Source organism: Plutella xylostella, chromosome 9, assembly GCF_932276165.1.
Source record: "Plutella xylostella chromosome 9, ilPluXylo3.1, whole genome shotgun sequence".
In the NCBI taxonomy this organism is placed as follows: Eukaryota; Metazoa; Arthropoda; class Insecta; order Lepidoptera; family Plutellidae; genus Plutella; species Plutella xylostella.
Window position 1 is genome coordinate 2,449,396 of NC_063989.1, and position 22,784 is coordinate 2,472,179.

A 22,784-nucleotide genomic window follows, 5' to 3' on the forward strand; every position below is an offset into this window, starting at 1 on the left:
CTGATGTTGTTGTTGTCCACGCCAAAAAGGAACGGAGCTCCTTTTCAAGTTGATCCCTTTGTTTTATCATGGCAAAAGTAAGCGATGCTAGGGCCTTTTCAAAATTTACGAGAGTGCGAGAGGAATCGTAGCGCTTAACTTCTTCGTTCGCATCTAAGTCGGTAAAGCCCGGGCTATGACGATATAATTTTTGGACATCCGCATAACGAACGTTTCTCCAATCCGGGTGCTCAAGCCGCTGGATGTTTTTAAGGGTATCCAAATAAACGGCTGGTGTTTTTAAAATTTCCGGCTCTTTCAATCTAGTACCGATAGTTAAGGAAATTTGCGGAGCTGGTTCCTCATCTAATGATTGCACGTCTGAATAAAGCTGACCACTAATATTATCATCAATAATATCATCATTGCTATTGTTATTGCAAGCTATTTGATTTTTAAGATTTTTTATTTCTAACATCATTTTATCAAATTTACGATCTTGATTTCGTCTGCGGCGTTTAGATTTAGTTTTCCTACGCCGGGAGCGTTTAGAGCAAGAGGAATCACTGCAGCTTGAGCTTGAGCTAGATTCAGACGATGACGAATCACTTTCACTAATCTTCCTTTTACGAGAATGTTTCCGTGTTGACAAGGATGGTTGTGCATCTTGCACATCTTGCAAATCCGCATTTTCAGTACTCATTTTATTTTAATTTTAATTTAATCTGTAATACAAGGGAAATTCCAAGAACTAATTGCTAAAATTAATTTTAAAACACGAACGGTAACACCGTTAAAATGATGGTTTATCTTCGAAATAAGTATGATAGCAACGTTACACTGGTAGCATGCGGCAAAAATTACAGTAACTTTTCGATAAATAATTGGTAAAAACGTGGTGAAACAATACAGTAAAAACATACCTGAGCACAATCCAGGGAAAAAATACACTATAACTGTTTAAACTCACTTCAAATCCGGTATTTTAGCCACTTTTTAGTGAAATCTAAATGATTTTTTCACTATGGAAAATTAAAATAAAATTTGGAGGTAGGTTGGTATTTACACAGAAAACCTGGAGCGTCCCTGGTGGGACACGACCAGCTCGGACGAAGGAAAACGACGTCAATGACGAATATATTTGGAGCCAACAAAATGGCGCCAACTGCCGGTGGTGGTGGAAAAAGTCAAATTCAAGGGAAGTCGCCGGAAGTCACGTGGTATTTAGCAGGAAATACGAAAAGGAAAAGAGATGTCTCTCTCAATTATTATTAGACTTCGAATAACGGTCAAGTTGTTTAATAGAATTTTATAACATTATAAGTAGGCATAAGTACATTTGTAGTGCCCTATGGCCTACTTATTTAATTTACCTAAATACCTAAATACCTAGATACCTAACTACCTAATATATTTTGCATTAACCTAAGTTCAAAATAATTTGTTAACTTACATTGTATAAAATATAAAAATAACTATTTACAATATTTACAGTTAGTAGTAATTGTTCAAAATCATAATAATATAAAGAAACCTAAAAATAGTTTATACCTATTCTAAATTGTAAATTTAAATAAAGCATATATATATTAGTAATGTATAAAAGTAAAAATAATTATAATATAGTAAACATTAAAATAAGTGACAAACAGACAGACAAGACTAAACGTATTTTATATAGATAATTCTGTCGAGTCGTGCGCCGGCCAGCGGTAGCGCATGCGATGACGTAGAATCCTTATCGCTGATCTACGCGCGAGCGGGATCGCATGATATTGTTCATATACTCGCACGCGGCTACCTGAGCCGGCCCGCGGCCGGCAGTCCGCTTTCGCACTCCGCTGTTAGTAGATTATTTATTTGCTAATTATTTGCTTGCGTCGAGAATACCTACTCCGCTTATTCTTAAATCTATTGTATGTGCTATCATTTCTAAGCTATCTCTTCTATACTTTCTACTCCTTCTTGCTTCTTTCTAATAGACTTTTGTGTGTGTGTACTTTGTGCAATAAACTTTACTTTCATTATTGTGCACTTGGGACTTTAATTATTGCTTCCTGCCTACACACGCCACTATATTGGTGACCCCGCAAAAGGACACTTTGAAGATGGCTCAAGAGAAAGCATCGACATCATCGTCAGCGGAGACTTTCCGAGTTGGCGTGAGAATTCCGCCCTTCTACGCGGAGAAGCCAGGGCTGTGGTTCAGCCAGATGGAGGCGCAGTTCACCCTGGCCAACATCAAGACTGATGAGACGAAGTACTTTTACGTCGTCGGCAACCTGGACGCCCAATACGCCGCGGAGGTAGAGGACATAATTTCCTACCCTCCGGACGCGGACAAATACGAAAAGCTCAAAACTGAGCTCATCAAGAGGCTGTCGGCGTCACGCGAGAAGAAGGTGAAGCAGCTTCTCATGCACGAGGAGCTCGGAGACCGGAAGCCCTCGCAATTCTACCGGCATCTGAAGGACCTGGCCGGCCCCGGAGTTCCTGACGAGTTCCTGCGGACCATCTGGACGAGCCGCCTGCCCAGCTCCACTCAGGCCATCATCGCATCCCAATCCAAGACGGACCTGACTGAGCTGGCCGAGTTAGCTGACAAGATCCACGACGTCGTCGGTACCCAGGTCGGATGTACGGCCGCTGTCACCTCCACAGCAGCTGCACCAGGTACGTCGGGTGGCGCCACGAGCTCGGAGATCGCCGCCCTCACCAGGCAGATGGAGAAGCTGGCGGACAAGGTGGACCGAATGTCCCGTCCCCGGGAACGCTCCAGCAGCCGCACGCGCCACGGTCGTCGATCCAGCTCCACCCGCTCATCATCTGCATACCGACGGTACCCACAGTGCTGGTACCACCAGAACTTCGGCGAGCGGGCGAAACGGTGCGTGAAGCCGTGCGACTACCCACAGGCGGGAAATGCTCGGGGCAATCAGTAATGGCGACTGATGATTGTCCGAGTGCGGGTCGCCTGTTCATCACCGATCAGCGGTCGAAGGTGCAGTTTCTGGTCGACACTGGTAGCGACCTCTGTGTCTATCCCCGATCGGCAATAGCGCGACAGTTAAACAAAACAAATTACGAGTTGTGTGCGGCTAACGGAACTACAATAAATACCTACGGTTACATAAATGTTTCTCTTAACCTAGGCTTACGCCGCGACTTCACTTGGAAATTTATTGTAGCCGACGTAACAAAGGCGATAATAGGCGTGGATTTTTTGTGCTATTATAATCTAGTTGTTGATTGCAGGAACAAACGCCTCATCGATAATAACACTAGCCTCACCACCCCGGCTTCGCCTGCCCGTCGTACTGATGACATCTCATCGGTTAAAGTAAGTCTCGGTAATTCCGCATACACTCACATACTACGCGAATTTCCAGACATCACTCGTCCTCATGGCACACACCGCACTCCTAAACATAACACTGTACACCACATCCGCACCACACCTGGGCCACCAGTATCAGGTTCACCACGTAGGTTGGCCCCTGACAAATTAAAAATAGCCAAGGCCGAATTCGAGGCCATGTTGCAAGCTGGCACCTGTAGACCATCAGAGTCGCCCTGGTCTTCACCACTCCACCTCGCGCCGAAGAAGGACGACGGTTGGCGCCCTTGTGGAGACTACAGAATGCTGAACGCCCGTACTATTCCGGACTCTTACCCCATCCGGCACATCCAGGACTTCGCTCACAGCCTGTCTGGCTGTACCGTCTTCTCCCAGATCGACCTGGTCAAGGCGTATAACCAGATTCCTGTCCATCCGGATGACATCCCGAAGACCGCCATCACCACGCCGTTCGGTCTTTTCGAATTCCCGTACATGACGTTCGGACTTCGAAATGCCGGTCAGACGTTTCAGCGCTTCGTGGATGAGATGCTCAGGGGTCTGGATTTCACATACTCATACATCGACGATTTTCTGGTCTTCTCGAAAGACCAGAAGACCCACGAGACCCACCTGCGTCAGCTCTTCACCAGACTGAGGGAATACGGTATGGTCATCAACAGCTCTAAGAGCGTCTTTGGTGTGCCGGAGGTAAACTTTCTCGGATACAACATTTCAGCAAAGGGAACACGGCCCCTACCTTCCAAGGTCGAGGCCATTCACAACTTCCCTGCACCTAAAACTGTCAGGGAACTACGAAGGTTCCTCGGGATGCTAAACTTTTACCGAAGGTTTATTCCCGAGGCTGCCACTCACCAAGCACCATTAAATGCCCTACTAACCGGATCGGTAAAAGGTTCGCATCCCGTGGACTTCTCTCCACAGGAACACCTGGCATTCCAGAAGTGCAAGGACAGCTTGTGTCAAGCAGCAATGCTGGCGCATCCTGATTGCAACGCAAAGTTGGCGTTGGTCACGGACGCGTCAGACAAGGCCATTGGATCTGTCCTGCAGCAGCTGACCGAGGGAGCATGGGAGCCTCTCGCTTTCTTTTCACGTAAGTTGAGTCCTGCACAGGTTAAGTATTCTCCTTACGACCGAGAGTTGCTCGCCATTTACGAGAGTGTGAAATATTTCCGTCATATGTTGGAGGCTCGTGATTTCGTCATTTATACGGACCACAAGCCTATCACGTTTGCTTTCCACTCTCGTAAAGACAATTGTTCTCCCCGGCAGTTCAGACATTTAGACTTCATCGCACAATTCACCACCGATATACGGCACATCTCGGGGAAGAACAATGTCGTGGCGGACACACTTTCGCGTATTGAGGAGATTGCTCAACCTGTGCACGCTGAAAGGATTGCCGCCGCTCAACTCGAGGACCCGGAGCTGAAACAGCTGCTGGCTGGAGACACTTCTCTGCACCTGAAGCAGGTAAGTATACCTGGAACAGGTAGTCAGTTGTATTGTGACATCAGCTCCTCAACCCTAAGACCGTACGTGCCCAAGGAGTTGCGTACTGCAATTTTCGCAAGCTTGCACTCCTTCAGTCATCCTGGCACCAAAGCAACTGCGAAACTGGTTTCAGACCGCTACGTCTGGCCAGGCGTTAGGAAGGACTGTCGTGAGTGGGTTCGATCCTGCTTACCTTGCCAACGATCAAAGATCACACGTCACGTGTCTGCTCCATTAGGCACCTACAAATTACCCCAGTCAAGGTTCGCCTTCATCCACATTGACCTCGTGGGACCTTTGCCATTGTGTCAAGGTTTCCGGTATTGTCTCACCGCCGTCGATCGCTTCACGCGATGGCCTGAGGCAATACCACTAGCAGATATGACTGCTGAGTCAGTGGCAAAGGCCCTGCTGAGTGGCTGGTTCTCTCGTTTTGGGTGCCCCACGGATATAGTTACGGATAGAGGAGGGCAGTTTGAATCCGCTCTATTTAAGGCCCTATCCACGATTGCTGGATTCCAGCATCGTCGAACCACGGCGTACCATCCAGCTTGCAATGGACTGGTGGAGAGATTCCACCGTCAATTTAAAGCTGCGATAACTTGCCATGCAAACAACAATTGGGTGGAATCTCTTCCACTAGTGCTGATGGGTATCCGCAGCGCCTATAAAGAAGACGTACAGGCTTCAGCCGCCGAACTAGTATACGGCCAGCCTATGCGCCTTCCAGGCGAATTCTTCGACCCTGAGGCTGATGTCACAGTTGATACAACTGATTACTTGTCTAGGCCTAGGAACTTGGTTAGGAACCTTCAACCATCACCAACAGCCAGGCACAACAGCAAGCACAACACATTCATTTTCAAGGACCTTGCCACGTCTTCTCACGTGTTTCTCAGGGACTGCACTGTTGGTGGTGCTTTGAAGCCAGCATACTCTGGTCCCCACAAGGTCGTACAACGAGGTGACAAGATTTTCAAAATCTTGGTGAACGGTAAACAGGTGACCGTATCGATAGACCGCATCAAGCCGGCCTTCATACTGTGTGACCCAGACACTACCACACCTACCTCTCACACTCACCACAACACACTAAACACACCTCCTCACACAGTCACTCGTCACACGCCAAATGCGGAAAATCGAGACATACTTCGTGCTGATGATGATGAAGATGTCGTCAGGACGACGAGATCAGGGCGTCGCGTACGATTTCCCGACTATTATCGCCCTTGACGGTCTCTGGAGGGGGGTGATGTAGTGCCCTATGGCCTACTTATTTAATTTACCTAAATACCTAAATACCTAGATACCTAACTACCTAATATATTTTGCATTAACCTAAATTCAAAATAATTTGTTAACTTACATTGTATAAAATATAAAAATAACTATTTACAATATTTACAGTTAGTAGTAATTGTTCAAAATCATAATAATATAAAGAAACCTAAAAATAGTTTATACCTATTCTAAATTGTAAATTTAAATAAAGCATATATATATTAGTAATGTATAAAAGTAAAAATAATTATAATATAGTAAACATTAAAATAAGTGACAAACAGACAGACAAGACTAAACGTATTTTATATAGATAATTCTGTCGAGTCGTGCGCCGGCCAGCGGTAGCGCATGCGATGACGTAGAATCCTTATCGCTGATCTACGCGCGAGCGGGATCGCATGATATTGTTCATATACTCGCACGCGGCTACCTGAGCCGGCCCGCGGCCGGCAGTCCGCTTTCGCACTCCGCTGTTAGTAGATTATTTATTTGCTAATTATTTGCTTGCGTCGAGAATACCTACTCCGCTTATTCTTAAATCTATTGTATGTGCTATCATTTCTAAGCTATCTCTTCTATACTTTCTACTCCTTCTTGCTTCTTTCTAATAGACTTTTGTGTGTGTGTACTTTGTGCAATAAACTTTACTTTCATTATTGTGCACTTGGGACTTTAATTATTGCTTCCTGCCTACACACACCACTATACATTCATATGCCTATCACCAAAATATGAAGATGCTATGTTTCTTTCGACTATTATCTAAGTTTCAATCTAAAATAGATAGACTATTCGTTATTATAGTATTGTAGTAATAGTTCTAAATGTAAAAACATGTGTAAAGATTGTTTTGCCTTACATTTTTGTAATTTGTCGACATTTAAGAACTTCATAATGTATGAAAGACCAAAATATAACATTCGTGCAATTTACAGCAACACCCCAAACTTATTCGATTTCATTTCCACAAAGATTTACTTCAACAACAAATTGATTAATACCTACTATTAGAACATAAGTACCTAAACAGTAATTACGTAGGTTATCATTTATACTATAAATCACACAGTAACTGCACTTTAAATTAAGTTTTCATTAGTTGTTGGTATACTTGCCGTGTTCGGTTAAATAACTTCCATCAACTGAAAAGTATCATGAAATAGGTTTGAAATGGGCCGCGGCTTTCATAAAAACATTATCACAAAGTTCGCGTCTGTGAAAACACGCACTGTAATTTAGTCCAGTCGCTCCTGTTTCTATGAACACATTAATACTATTCACATATAATGGAAATACCTATTTATATACAAATACTTGATGTATCTAAAACAAAGAATTAAAAAAAAACTTAATTTCACACAAGTTTAAGTTATAATCATCAAGCAGTGCTATCAAAATAATTTACTCGATTCAAAATTACATGACACTATGAAGATTTGTAAGGGAAGGTTATTATTACTTAATTAATACTCTTGTTTTATACATAACACCACTCACCGCTGAAATATTTATAACGCTTACCTCTTAAACATTTTGGATTATAAAGGTAGCAGACGGTTCGGATATCATGTTTAATTGCGATTGGGCTCTACAATAGGTACCTACATTTAAATATTATCAATAGGATTGCAATATAAATTTTCGTATATTTATCGCCTCTTTTAATTTACTGCTAAGCAATACCTATTATTACACATTTCCCATAATCCATGAAGTGAAACACAAGTAGGAAAGCATTCTTTTGTCTTCGAATCCGTTTATCGTTGTCAAAATGAGTTCGGGGTAATACAAAGAGTTTCAATCGAGTTTCACACACAATTCGTAGGTAAATACGGTTATTTTCAGTGTCTTATTGAAGACGGTATGTGGGTGTGATCGATTTGTGGCCACACGACCACAGAGCGGAGCGGCTCACCAGTGATGCATCTGTCGCAGTCATCTGGTACAATATCCTATATGATTGAATCACTAGCTCGTTCATTGAATGACACTATTTAATTTAATGACTAATTTTTAATCCTCTAAATAGTTGGACATTTTGTGACGCTTGTTCAATCAACGTTCGGCCTAGTCATACAACTGAATAGTGTAATTCAGTGAACGAGCTAGTGATTCAACCAAAAAAGAGATTCAAACAGATGCCTGCGACACATCCATATTCATCTAATTTTTAAGTTTATTTGGTAGAGATCGCTTTCAGTGATCAGACCGACTTTTGTACCCTACTTAAGTTACAACTGTTAATTTTATTATTGTTACTGTATGCTCTTCTACCCTGGTACTTTTTGTTGGACCGGGAAATTATACATATTTCCTGCTATATCTTCCATTTCTTTTAGTTTTCTTCATTCATTCAACATCAAAAATACTCTCGCGAGCAATTAAAATTTTCAGTGACTTACCTAGTGGGTGGAACTTTTTAAAAGCTTGCAAGTGTATAAAAGTTTAAAAAATTACTTACATATCTATATGTATGACGAATGACTTAAAAAAATCACTGTGAACGCTCGGCAGTAGTGCACTTGTCCACAAAACAACAACAGCTGTCGGCGCCCTGTCGCCGCGCGATGTCCAATCAGTGCGGTATCTATGTGACCATTGAATAGCCACTGCTTTCTATTCATGTATTCCTGGTACTTTTTCTACGGGAAAACACATTGTGGCACGTGGCACATTTTTTATGGGTTGTACAATGTACTATTTCTGTATTAAATTTTACATTCATAATATGATTATACTGATAAAAAACATTTATGCAGACATAGTGAAACAAGCACTAAAGGTTAGACTTTGACCATTATGATGCTAACAACACAAACTACTACTAACACTAAATACGATTATCTAAAATTTTAGAGTGTAGATAGATAGATACTCCCCCATTATTAGGGTTCTGATATTTTGTAGACGTAAAAGATATTGTGTATTTTTTACAATGAGAAAAAAATAAGACGACTCCTAAATAAAAAGTTTACAAAGAGAATCCTAACACGTGGATAGCTTAACAAGGAAACTTGTGTTAACCAATTTAAATAGCCTTAAAATTAATGATCGTTCACGGTTGTTAAACTTTGAACATATTTTAGAAAATATTTCAATTATGTTGCTCATTCTATGTACAACAGTTACCTAATGATAATTTTACAAGACTTTCACTCAGTCATGTTCATGTAATTATAGTACAGCAAAATGTATGCCTTAAATTTTTGTAGCCGTTGAATTTCTGGATAACTATGCATACAATTTTCCGCATTGCATTTACCTATATGTACCAGCAAAAAAAGATATTTTGAGAATACATAATACGACCAAATATACTATAAATTTAAAAAAAAAACACTCTGCAATATTTGAACTTAGCTAGTTAGTATAACAGGATCTTCAAATAGAAAATTTATTATGAATGTACCTGTCACTTGCTATCTTCAACCTACAAAGCAAAATAGTAGTACCTAATCACAAAAAATATTACTTATTCAGAGAAAAATTCGCTACGATGAGGGAAATAGACTTTGCCAGGCACCTTTTATAATTTTTCAACAACAGTTCTGTTATTTACTAAAATATTATTAGTCCGTACTTAGTACCTATCAAATTGTCATTTTACATGGGGTTCAAAAGGAAAATCGTGACCATTTCTTGCCTTACAATAAAGTCTAAAATTCCAGAATAGCACATTTTATCATCAATATCAACATGATCATTTAAATTGACTATTGCTGAAATCTTTCAGTTGTGTAAATCAACAAAAGCACGAACTGAATTATCAATAATAACAACTGAAGAACTGAACTACTCACAGCGTTGTATGACATCCTTAAGTTGTCCTTAACTTGACGGTATTGGTTTTGAAACCGACTGAAAAAGACATTAGCAGGCTCAAGATTGTTAAATTATTATTAGAGAGCTAAAGATGCACAAAACAAACCCCTATTTATAACCATTTAAGTGTCGATGTCGGTTTCAGACAACATTCACACTCGAGCGCACATCCGAGCGTCTGATATTGCAACGTGGTCTGTTTGAGAAGTGAATCTTGTGAAATCTCTGTCGTTATTAACAAGACATCTACATTTTCTACATAATTTAGTGCTTAATATAATGTTGTACAATGTAAATATATTAAGTTGTTATAATTCTGATACATAATTATGTATAGTTATAATTCTGATTTGACAGAAGAATTAAACTGACGTGGAAAAAGTTCTGGGCCATGAAAGAAATTTTAAAAGGAAACCTACCACTTCATCTGAAGAAAAAAGTAATGGACCAATGTATCTTGCCCTGTCTTACTTACGTATGTCAAACATGGAAATTTACCAAAAGAATTAAAGAAAAAATTCGATCATGTCAGAGGGCTATGGAGAGAAGTATCACGAGAACAAGTAAGCTAAAGAAAATAAGACACAGTGAGATAAGAAAGAAAACAAACTTCATTGATGCTCTTCAATATGCTCGATCCTTAAAATGGAAATGGGCCGGCCACGTCGCAAGACTAGAAGATGGAAGATGGACACTGACAGCTACCACCTGGCCGGGGCCATCAGGCAAGCGCAGACGAGGCAGACCTTATGCCCGCTGGGAAGACGACATTGTAGAGGTTGCTGGTACACAGTGGACTCAATTGGCTCGTGATAGAGAGAGATGGCTACAATTGGAGGAGGCCTTCACCCAATAAAGGGGGTTCCTGCAAGCTGCATGAATAGTATTAAGAAATGTTTTTTAAAAATAAATTATGCATAAAAAGAAATTCAATTCAATACCATTAAATTTAATATATGTAGTGTGAATATATTCAAGTAAATTTTATAGAAAATTTATTTTAATTGATTTGTAAGTAAGTATAGAAAATTTATTGTAAGTGTATTTAAATTTAAATTCATAATTAATTATAACTACTACTTTATGTGTGATAGATTGTTTGTCGGCATGCACGAAATAAAAGGCTTTTTTATTTTTTTTTATTTTTATTTTTTTTTATTATAATTCTGATATATATGTATATATCAGAATTATAACAACTATAACTACAATAGGCTGTATGTTATATTCATTTTCTTCATGGGAAACATTCAGTAAAATTTGTTAACAATTTTTTTTATTAAGTTGTTTGTGTTAATGTAATGCCTAACTGCCAGTTTCTATATCTCTATTTATCCATAACTGGCAGTTACTTTCATACGATTTTGATGTACTTAATCAAAAGTAACTATCTGTCAAGATCGTATGAAAGTAACTAGTTATAGATAGATAGAGTTATAGAAACTGGCAGTAAGATGACCTAATTTTGGCAGATTCATAACTTGATAAGTGATAAAGTATGAATATAAACGCGTGTCTTTAATAAAATTCAATGCATAACTCGAACTATTCGCGCTTATATCATTCTTTACTACACGTGTATTCATAAATGTATAACGCAACAGTACCTATATCTGTTTTCTCTTAAATATGTAAAATCGAGAGCCAAGTCTAAATGTTAAAACCGTTACTAGTGATGATACAAGGTAGCCCGGGGCACCTCGCTAAACAGGAATTAAATTACCAGCGAGAAATTACATTTTGACCGTGTGACCACAGCTTTAGGGCTTCTTGTTAACTATTCCGAGGTTTTCGGGGAATTCCCGCTGCGTTTACTAACTTGAAACAATTTCATCCTCTTAGAGAGATGCCAGTCATAATCATTGTGCACGGGAAGAGTTGTCCGAGGTGTCAATTGTACCTTGTGTGCGACTGTGCGTACGGCGCAACATGTGCAGTGATCCATTATCAATGTTAAAAACCCCCGAGAATCAACAATTAACTTCGCATAACTTATACGGTTAAGCCGATTTTGATAAAATATGACTATGCACACTCGGGGTAATATTACCTATCATCCAAATAAAAAGAATTGAAAATCGGTTCATACTCGTACATTTGGGAGCTACGCTACCACAGACCGACACACACACACACACTGATACACAAAAACTTTAAACTTACATACCCCAAATTTTTGTCAGTAAAAACTAATCTGATTGGCTAAGGATTTCACCATGGTGACAAGCGCTAGTGTAGGTACCTGAGGTGTTTATCACCGACATCGACACGCTAAGACGATCATTGCTTCGGTTAACTACACACTATTTTTAACCGTGTTTGATATTTTACGTAAGAGAGCGAAATAAAATTGTGCTCTTGGTTCGAGTGAGATGTTTTCATATTAACATGAATAGTTTTACATGAGCTTTAATTGTGTTTTCAAGAAATGTTTGTGTTGAATTTTCTGGAATAAAGGTTCTGATATAACATAATTTACCATATTCATTATTCTTGACGCATCTTTTAAAAAAACATAAATATTCACTTTTTGTTCTAATCATAATATACTTACTTAGCTCCAATTTCGCTAAAGTCGGTTAAATCGTAACCAGGTATTGGTTAATCAATTGTACGTCATCTCCATACTAGAATCTTGACAGACGTGTCAAAAGTCAACCAATAATCCCTGGTTATGCTCTTACCCACTATTGCGAAATTGGCACTTAATATGTTCTTCTAATTATCATATCGGTGACAAACACAAGAGTGACAAGAGTGCCACTGCAGCTTGTCACCATAGCGAAAAAATTGGCCACTGATATTGAGGTCGAGCTACAGACCGGTCGAGCGTTCAAATTATAAATAAACCGTAGTAGTCGTATTTAGAATCTTGTAATCTGATCCTCACGTCACAGGCTTGCCTAGTGTGAGGGTCGCAGTGTATTTCTGATTGTAAATAGGGGTTTGTTAAATAAAATATACTTATTTGATTTGATTTGAAAAGTGCTACGAAAAACCTACGCCGTAGCAAGCTACGAACTACGAAAGGCCTACGCCGCGCCGTAGCATAGTTCGTAGCAATCGTAGCATCATTGTGCTTAAACAAGTATACAAATAATTAATTATTACAGATGTAGGTAGGTACCTACTATAAGATATTGTATTACCTTTTTCTAGGATATAATTACATGTTGTTCAAAGGAAGTACGTGATCAGAATAGGAAGTAATAAAAAATATGCATACAAGAAGAGTGGCGATTTTAATTAAAATTTATAAACTTTGTTAGTTTTCTCCCTTGTGTATTAATATTAAAAACACACTGTTGGATATATTAATGTCAATATAAAACACTTTGCTATGAAATAAGTACATAAAGCTAGGAAAAGGGCCTAGCTTTAGAAGTAAAACCCAGACCATATTATCATGCAGCCAAAGTAGGTCTTACGCTGATTTATTAACTATTAATTTTCGCTCACTTTTTAGAAGAATCTGTAATAAGGACACAAAACATCATAGCATAATACAACACTTTCTGTTAATTGTATTCGTAAATTTAAATTATATTTGTAAGCAAACGACCCAGTCACAACAGAATAGAGCCAATATTTAGAAATGGAGTAGAATTCCATGTTCGCCATCTAGTATTCTACACCAGAGATCATCAGTCACAGATACAAACGGTTCATCCAAATATGCCGCTAATACAGCGTCAGACCGAAATCGACACCTCTGGACATATGCCAATCTAAACGAGAAATCCGATTTTTATCTAATAATGTATAAGTTGGTAACGAATTTTCTTAACAATTAACTTGCAATGTGTTATAATGTATTAGGGATTCTTTCAATACAATTGATGACATATAAATAACGTTTATTTATGAGATTCGTCGCCGTCCGTCGCTTAGATCATCGAATCATTATTGATGGTAAAAGTAAAAAAGCATGAATTTTGAACATAATTACGTATCAGTTGGGAGTACGTCGTTAAAATATGTGCTACCTTTTTCTATTAACAAATTGATAAATTTCATTCTTATCTATGTCTGACTAATCATGTAATATTCTGTAATTTCATTTCATGTAATATCTATTAACTAGCTTCGGTTTTTGTAATGATGATGATGATGATGTTAAAAAATTCAAAGTACTTAAATTAGACAGTTAAAAAACGTTCAATACTGAATGACAGAGAGCTTTTGACATTCAACTAATTCAACGATAGCTACAGTGCCAAAAACTTATCTGTTCCGGTGAGAGCGAACTAATTATATAATTCATTATTTACTAATGAATTATATATTAATATAGATTATATGGGTTAATTAAAACCACAAGAGCGAATTACCCCTACTGGCAAACTTAAAATCTTATAGAATGAAGAAATATTACACATTTACGTGAGCTGTCACCGGAACAGATAAGTTTGTGGCACTATACTAACACATTACGTGATGTGTAGTTGTGAATCCAATGCCAGTCTTTATGCAAAATAGCTTGTCTACCACGTACGTTCTACTATTTAGCCTTTTCACGCCACCTCAATAACATCCACAGTTTGTTATTTAAACATACATACGAGTATGCCATGAACTGCTAAATTTTCCGTCTATTTGGAATGTCAATCATGCGAGTAATAGGACACATTGGCTAATGACATAACCCTGACCTCAGGCGCGGGCGCGACCACTAATCACCCACTTCTGCAGCTAATATCCGAATTACTGAAGCTGATATGCCACGAATTTGCATCTAATACAACCTACATTGGGTGGTTCTCACACACATCGTGATGCGGAATAGTGTGAGAAACGCCGTAAGCTAATAAGTTGGTGATGTTTTATCTGGTATTTATTCATTATTGTATTTAATGTCATTTATATTGTGCAAATAATGTTCTAAGGCAGACCTACAATAACATTGTGCAATATATTTATTGTGCAGTAAGATTGAATTGCGTTTTTAATCCAAATTACGTTAGCGCAATCTTCAATATTAACCCTAGACGATGAATTATATTGCACAATTTTCAATATTGCGCCATATAATTGATCGTCTAGGTGCCTCCTAAATGTTTTGTGGATTCGGTATATTGATTTATTTTCAAGTTTGGATATTTCATGTGTTTTAAATAGCTAATTTTGGGTTTCGACATTGTGATAGAGTGTGCCTCTTTTGCAGGGTATGTTTAAATATACATAATAACAATTACGGTTACTGTAAATCAAACACCCACTCATCAGTTAATTATGTCCAGCCGCAGTAATTATCGCCCTGATTTCCCTAATGGTCACGCAATTTTATCTGTTGTACAGAGGGCCAAACAATTTTAGGTAATAAAATTCTATGAGTAATGAATGTGGGAAAAGAAATAGACTATTTTAAAAAAAATGAATGTAAAAAATACTACATTATAGTAAATTAATCGTAAAAAATATATAACTTAAGTAATACTATTACATATTTCCATTCTAAACGGTTTTAGCCATTCCCAGATACTGCAAGCTCACTGTTCCTTTCAATGAGATTTATACAAGGAAAGTGAACCCTACCTCAATGCTGAAGCCCCGCGAAAAAATCTTTATAAGATTGATACACTATCAAATGTGACAGATTTCGATAAAAGAAATTGTGACTGTAGCGATATAATGATAAATTTATTTACGGTGTCACGGTCCTACAGGAATGAATTTTTGCTGCTCATTTCTTCTTGAATGGAACTAAAAAGTTAATGACTTTGTTATTTTATTATTTCACGTCTTAAGAATTTTTTGGGTGTCTAAAGACAAATGTTTTTTTTTTCTTTATAATCTCATTTAGGCAAATGATTTATAATTTTATATAATCGTTTATTACGGACCAACGATCCAAAAAAGTGTTAGTATTACATTTATCTTAACCTAATGTTAGTTATAACTACATAACACACAAAAAATTACTCTATACACACATCTATTTTTTATTTGGTAGGAGTGACAACTGCACCCAGTGGTTAAGGAAACAGTTGTCCCACCTATCCACAGCCGTGTTCAGGACGGTGTTAGTGCTGCCGCGGACGCGGTGCAACAGTCAGGCGTACGGGCCTCCGCGAACATACCCGATGCACTGCACCACCTCGGCAGCCCCATCAGCATCCTGAACGCGTTGTTGTATTGGACACGCAGGGCGCGACCGGTCTTCTGCAAATGATTCACCCAAAGACTGCAGGCGTAAAAAGACAGACAATATGCCTTAAATAGCGTAATCTTGACTGCCTTAGTACACCTACTAAATCTTCGAGCTACCATGTTGCTTCTAACTGATAGCGCCCTGCGCTCCCTATCCATATCCTTATCATCAGTCAGGTCCTCGTTTACATAGTGGCCCAGATATTTAAATTCTGCCACCCTTTTCAAAGGCGACCCGTTCATGACAACTGGAGGTAAGTTCAGGACACTTTGAGCCCTTTTCCTTGCACTAAACAACATGTATACGCTTTTTTTAATATTGTATACAAGTCCGTGTTGTTTAGTGTACTCACCGCATATGTTGAGTAGTTTAGTGATTGCGTTGATCGAGGGACCCAGCAGGACCATATCATCGGCATAGCTTATGTTGTTTACACTAACATTATCAATATAGCAACCATATGGTTGATTGCTGAGTTCCTCGATCAAAGCATTCATATACAGGTTAAACAGTAACGGAGAGGTTAAACCCCCCTGCCTCACGCCACATTCCATACGATACTCATCGGAATATGTACCGCCCCATCGGACCACATTCACTTGATTGCTGTACCAGTAGCGAAAGACAGATACAAGGGCCACCGGGAAACCGGTCTTAATTAATTTTTGCCATAATATATCATACTGTACTAGGTCAAAGGCCTTTGACAGATCTAAGAAGCATCCATATACCGGCGTGCGTCTATCCGTATAATATTTTATCGTACTTTTTAGTACTAGTATGGCACTTTCGGTAGAACAACCCTCTTTAAAGCCGAACTGTCTCTCATTTAACTTTAGGTAGTTATCCAATTGCCGTTCCATTAATCTGTCAAAGACCTTTGCCAATACAGTGGCCAGGGATATTGGCCTATAATTATTTGTAACCGATAAGTCTCCCATTTTGTCTTTTACCACTGGCACAACAACACATCGCATCATGTCGTCAGGCAGGTAGGAATGCACCAAACAACACGAATAAAACATAGCCAAGACACGTGGCAGTTTTAAAAACAAACGCCTACTTATTTTAAGCAAAGGTCACGAAACTCACGAAGATGGAAAAAAAATCTACTAGGTAATAATAAACGTACTTATGTACTATTGGCTATACTATAACGGCGCCAACACATTTTTGTAGACTTTATTCAAATAAATACCACAAAAAATATTTAACAATTAATTTAAATTACGGACCAAAAATAATATTATCGTACAAACCCATATAATAACTAGGCTAACGTGATATTTGTTACTCCAACGACTATTATTAATATAATTCCAGGTAAACAATAATATATACACTATGGTTTATGGTTACCCATATCTGTGTAACACAACAATCAAAGGTTTCTGTTCGATCGAGTGAACCCTACGGCCCACTGGAGCTCATTAACTATTGGGATGTTTACTACGAATATCAAAATAAATGATCAGCAATAAAAGTTAAAAATGTATTTGTCAAAATTAACACCAATACACTACAAACATACATGCCTTACGCTGATGTATACATTATTGATGCTCATACTCAAAGAATCCATTTAAAGTATCACATGACTTCATAAAACTTAGGTAAACTTGTTCTAATACGATCTACGCTTATATTATAAGCTTGTTCTAGTGTGATCTAGTATTACAAGCCGGTCGAAACTCGTGAGCTGCTGAGCTCAAAACTATCAGGAACTACTGGCCTAATAATGATAATAATCCATTTACTAACTTCATTTGTAGCGCTTTTTTCAGGAGCTTTTAAATAGTTAGGCTGTTCTGTAAAAAGGTTCAATTAAATAAGTTAGTAATATTGTATATTAAAGAACAAATATACGCCAATTAATAAATAATTCAAAGCTTCATTTCTTTATACGGCATCTTGTTTTCATTCTTGTTTCGACTTCAAGAATGTTTGTGATAAGTTGATAAGCCTTTTAAAACTTTGTTGGTCATTTAATATGTACAAAAGGTCCAAGTTTCGTATAGAAAGGCAAATGTGTAATAAGGTTTCCGCCTACATGCAAAGAAAAAACCCTTTTCAATTGGGATACCAATTTTAAGTTAGTAACCATATAAACAAATTAAATTATAAAAAACTTATGTGTAAGTAAACGGATTTTTTTTCACAGGAAGATATAAAAAAAAACTAATGAGTAATTTCGGGAAACAAAAGATGTGTGATATATTGTGCAATGTGCGATGGATTGTTGCCATTACATAGCATTCAATGAACCCGCTATACTTAACAAAATTCCGACAAAACAGAACCATCAGCCCCTCCAGTATACCTATCTTTCAGTAAATAACCCAAAAATATAACTAAGTATTATAAATCATTACGATTACGGAAGCAAAGGTCTAAATTACACAACAAAAAAAACAACTCAAAGTTAAATGAATACAATTCAAGAAACTTGCTCAGTAAATCTCTTAATTGAATTATCCTGTCGTAATCCACTGAAACAAGAAAGTAATCTTCCAATCCTGAAACTGCACCGGACTCGGACACTTGAAATTAATAACACAATTTCATATATATTTAAAGAAGAAAAATAGTTGAAGTTCCTGTCTGTTTAAGACTTCTTTTTAACGTGCCACGACTGAAAAATACAATACCTCTATGTACTTATTTATAACACTCTCGAGTAATGAAAAAGTTCCACATACAAAATGCCCATATTTTTAAAAACATTATAGGTATTTTTGTTCTTAACATTTAACTTATAATATTGCCGACGGCTTGATGCATTATGTCACTTCTATTTTTTAATTGCTTTATTAGGTAAAGATAACCGAAAGGCTGTCTCAAAAACACTGTATGTAGACTATCATTAAACCTTATGAAAACAGGAAATAATATTAAAAATAACGTCCAGAGGGCCTAGCAATCTGTGCATAAGCAAATCTGGCCATAGAGACTGTTCATTCATATGGATAAAGTTCCCAAATGGGAGCGATTAAACTTAAGAATGCGATAATGAAAACCCAAATAATTCTGTTTTAACAAGCTAGTTCGGTTCTTGTTTAATTGAGTTACACTCTAACCAATTGTCCTAATTGTCTCTAAACTTAATATAGAAGTATGTTTAGTTCGTGCTTCATTTAATATTCATATTCCTATAGACAAAGATAAAATATTATAGCTATATAGGGACTTATTTTGAATTACGTACTCGCCAAACTTAAGTGCTCTATGTTCACAATATGAGTACGATTTTTATGCATAGAACAAGACGTCGTCTTGCGTGTACATTTTATGTGATTAGCTTGAGAGTGATTAGAAAAGTTTCGCGATAAAAAGTTATGCATCGAATTGACGTCAATCGATGCATAACTTTTTATCGGGAAACTTCCTGGGAAGTTAAAAAAATAAGTGCAATTTGGTTATTGGATCTCAGTTTTATCATCTTACGGCACCCTGCATAGATATATATGCAGGGTGCCGTAAGCTTTATTATGAAGATTAATGTTTAAAATATTCAGGGTTTAGTTTTCCGGCCTATGTCTATTTATTTATGCCCCTGTGTCTACATGTGTACATTTGATCTCATTCCGAAACAGGTACAAAGTTGCTTAAGTTCTTTTGTCTCGTGCACTGGGGAGTTGAAAGTTAAATAAGTAATGGTATCATAAACCTGTCGGATCCAATATAGTGGCTGGACTAAGGCCGGGACGGACGCACTGAATCTCACAGACCAGGCTGAGCCTGTCTGTGTGGCGGCAAGAAAGTGAGGTCGCTCGTAATTAGGATTTATTCAATTATTTTAAACTCTACTGCCTGAGTAACGCAGATAATTTTAGAGAGGAGTCGGTTCTGTGGTCGAATATTGAGTTTTCAGAAAAAAAATTGGCTCCCTTTTTCAGGGTAGAAACAAAAACACACACTCACGCCTTGTACTAATGTACTCCCTTGCGGGGTAGGCAGAGGTGCATTGTTGTACCCACTTAGGGGCACTGCAAGGTAGAAGTAGCCTTTAAAAATTTAATATATCTGAACATCTGATTTTCGAATACTGGATTCAGAAGCATAGCATACGTAGTGCTACAACTCCGGCAACCTATTAGTCAAAGCCAAAGATATTTATAAATCTTTCCTTAAAATATGTTAAATCTTACGATCATTGTACATTTTACTTGTATACCACCGTCCACTGGGTAGAACATCCCTAAGTTATACAGGTTGTAAATAAATTAACAAACCCTATAAATTATTATGCTCTCGATTTTAAATCTAGAATTCGGGTGACATTTATGATTTAGGGCCTGTTTCACAATGTCTGGTTAGTGACTACCTGTCGGATAAAATACATGCTGTCACTGTCAAAAAAGTAATAACAGACAGTGACAGCATGTATTTTATCTCACAGGTAGCCACTAACCAGACATTGTGAAACAGGGCCTTAGCATAATAAATACGTAAGTACCTATGTCCTCACTCCCTGTATTATATTTAAACATACTTGAGCACTACGCTTGTTAGTTAATCGCGGAGCTTTAGTTAAAACGTTTTAACTCACTGATAAATGAATGTTAAACAATGCCCAGCTTTGGGGACATGAAAGCTGAATTATTCATAATGAGCCCGTAATATTCAAATGCACTTATTATAATCGGGCCAGTCTTAGTACGAAGAATAACACTTGGAATTATTTTCAACATTAAAACTGGATTACTTGCGTAATTCCCTTGTTTCGCGTTTCTTTTAACGTGTGAATAGTATGAAATTAATTTTTTTTTGGTCATGTATGTACCCTTCTTATAAAGGGTGAAATTTTGAATGAACTTGATCTTTCCATCCAAGTCTGTAATCACGGAAAAAACTGCTTCTTCTTCGAGACAAGCTCTTAAATATGTGAAAAAAAACAAAGAATAGCTGGACCATGATAATATATTATTAACTTTACTATGGGACCTAGTTCAGACCTGATTCCATAATGAATATTGTTCATTATGTTGGTCGGGTACATTGACCTACCGACGGGTAGTTCACTGACAATATTCCTCCCTACGTCCTGTTCTCTTAGTTTACAGCCGCCATTTTCATATTCCACAAATATTAAAAGGTCTATTGTATTAAAAGCGTTGACTTCAGAACATCAACTACTGAATGCATTAATTCCCTCGAAAATGTCGCGTACGTTTGAGGTCTAAATGAAAAATTAAAGTTTGCGATTTGCCTAGTGTAGCTCAAGTGTTTGGCACCGATACACTTAGAAAAAAGTGTGGAATAGGGATACCTAGATGGTCTTCTTGAGTAGAATTTGTACAATTTGTTGATGAAAGTGGACCAAGGTATTGGAAAGTTCTCTGTCCGACCACCAAACTTGTGAATAGCATGCCACTAACACTTACACTTCAACTTAACTTCACGCATCGGACTGTAAAGAGTTAGACCAGTTGTTCGAAAGTGTTCAAACTATGTGTCGGTCCAGAAATTGAAACGGTATTTGTCGTAGGAAACCTATACGTTAATATATTTTTGGAATATTATATTGAATACAAAGATACACACAAAGATATCTGTTATTCCCTATTTAGGGGATTTTACTTTAACTCTACTTGACTTTACTTTACTTGTAGAGTACTTCTTCTAAATTTTAATGTAATACCTACTTATATATATTTTTGCAACCAACCCGTTTTTTAATAACTTAGATAGATACTTGCTACAATTAATAAAATTCAGATTCTATTACTCGATTCCGACATTTTTAATAACCGGACGGATGTTGGGAAATTAGTTTACTTTTTCCTTTATTAATAGCTAAAATGGTTCAATATAAATCTTTTATAGAATAATACTTAATGAAATAGTTTCTTTGGTACTCCTATAGAAACTCGACATTATCTCATGATAACAAATCATATTCTTCGATATAAATATATTTTATGCCATAGAGTTTAATAAAATAATAATGTAGCGTTAGGTACCGAATTATGGTAAGTATCTTAAATTTAAATTAAAAATACTTCTCCTGTCGATAATTTCTGATAAAATTCATAATAATTGTCAGATTGAATTAAAACATTATAATGATGGTAATACCAGGCTTCACATACAATAAAATATCCATATCATTGTACGTAAATAGTGAGGTATGTACACTTTTAAACAAACTTTACATCACCTTTCCTCAAAAATAATCGCAGGTGGCTCTATCAATAATACCTATACATATCTATGTAGTACTTTAACGCTTAATATTTTTTATTATCTCGGTATATTACTCCCGAATTGCATCCACACCAAAAAAAAACTATAAAGTTTCCCAAACTAGCACTACAAAAAAAAACAGCATTTACAACTCACCTGAAAATCCTCGACTGCGGTGGATCCCGAGCGACGAGTGATGACCGGAGCGCGGGGGTATGTCACCAGATATGACAGCGAGCGTGCAATAACAAACCCCCGAAGCCTCCAACCCTTATATAGAGTGCGGCTCCGCCCCCTGACGCCCCAGGGCGGCGCTCGCAGGTACCTCGCTCAGATCATCGAAGAACACTTTTTAATAAACTTCATGAATTTTTGTTGGACTTTTTGCTCGGCACCTGTAGAGCGGAGGTCTAGGTCCGGTTGTAGTTATACCAAAAAACACTGATCAAACTGTAAGTAGTTGTTAATGCTACATAGTTAGTTTTAAATAGCTACGAATTATGC

The 22,784-nt window shown here is 37.7% G+C and overlaps 2 protein-coding genes across 3 annotated transcripts in view; one reads left to right on the top strand and one right to left on the bottom strand.

Annotated features, from left to right (window-relative positions):
- The window catches only part of LOC105384465 (short neuropeptide F), a 77,624-nt gene extending 55,070 nt beyond the window's left edge, over positions 1–22,554 (bottom strand). For both annotated transcript variants that reach the window (XM_048623295.1, XM_038106752.2), the window contains exon 1: positions 22,437–22,554. The gene's annotated coding sequence lies outside the window, so the exon portion shown is untranslated. The remainder of the gene's footprint in view (positions 1–22,436) is intronic.
- On the top strand, positions 2,088–2,921 carry LOC119690758. The gene has a single exon (XM_038106495.2). The coding sequence runs from the start codon at positions 2,088–2,090 to the stop codon at positions 2,919–2,921; it is 834 nt and encodes a 277-aa protein (XP_037962423.2).
- Positions 22,555–22,784: the final 230 nt, after the last annotated feature.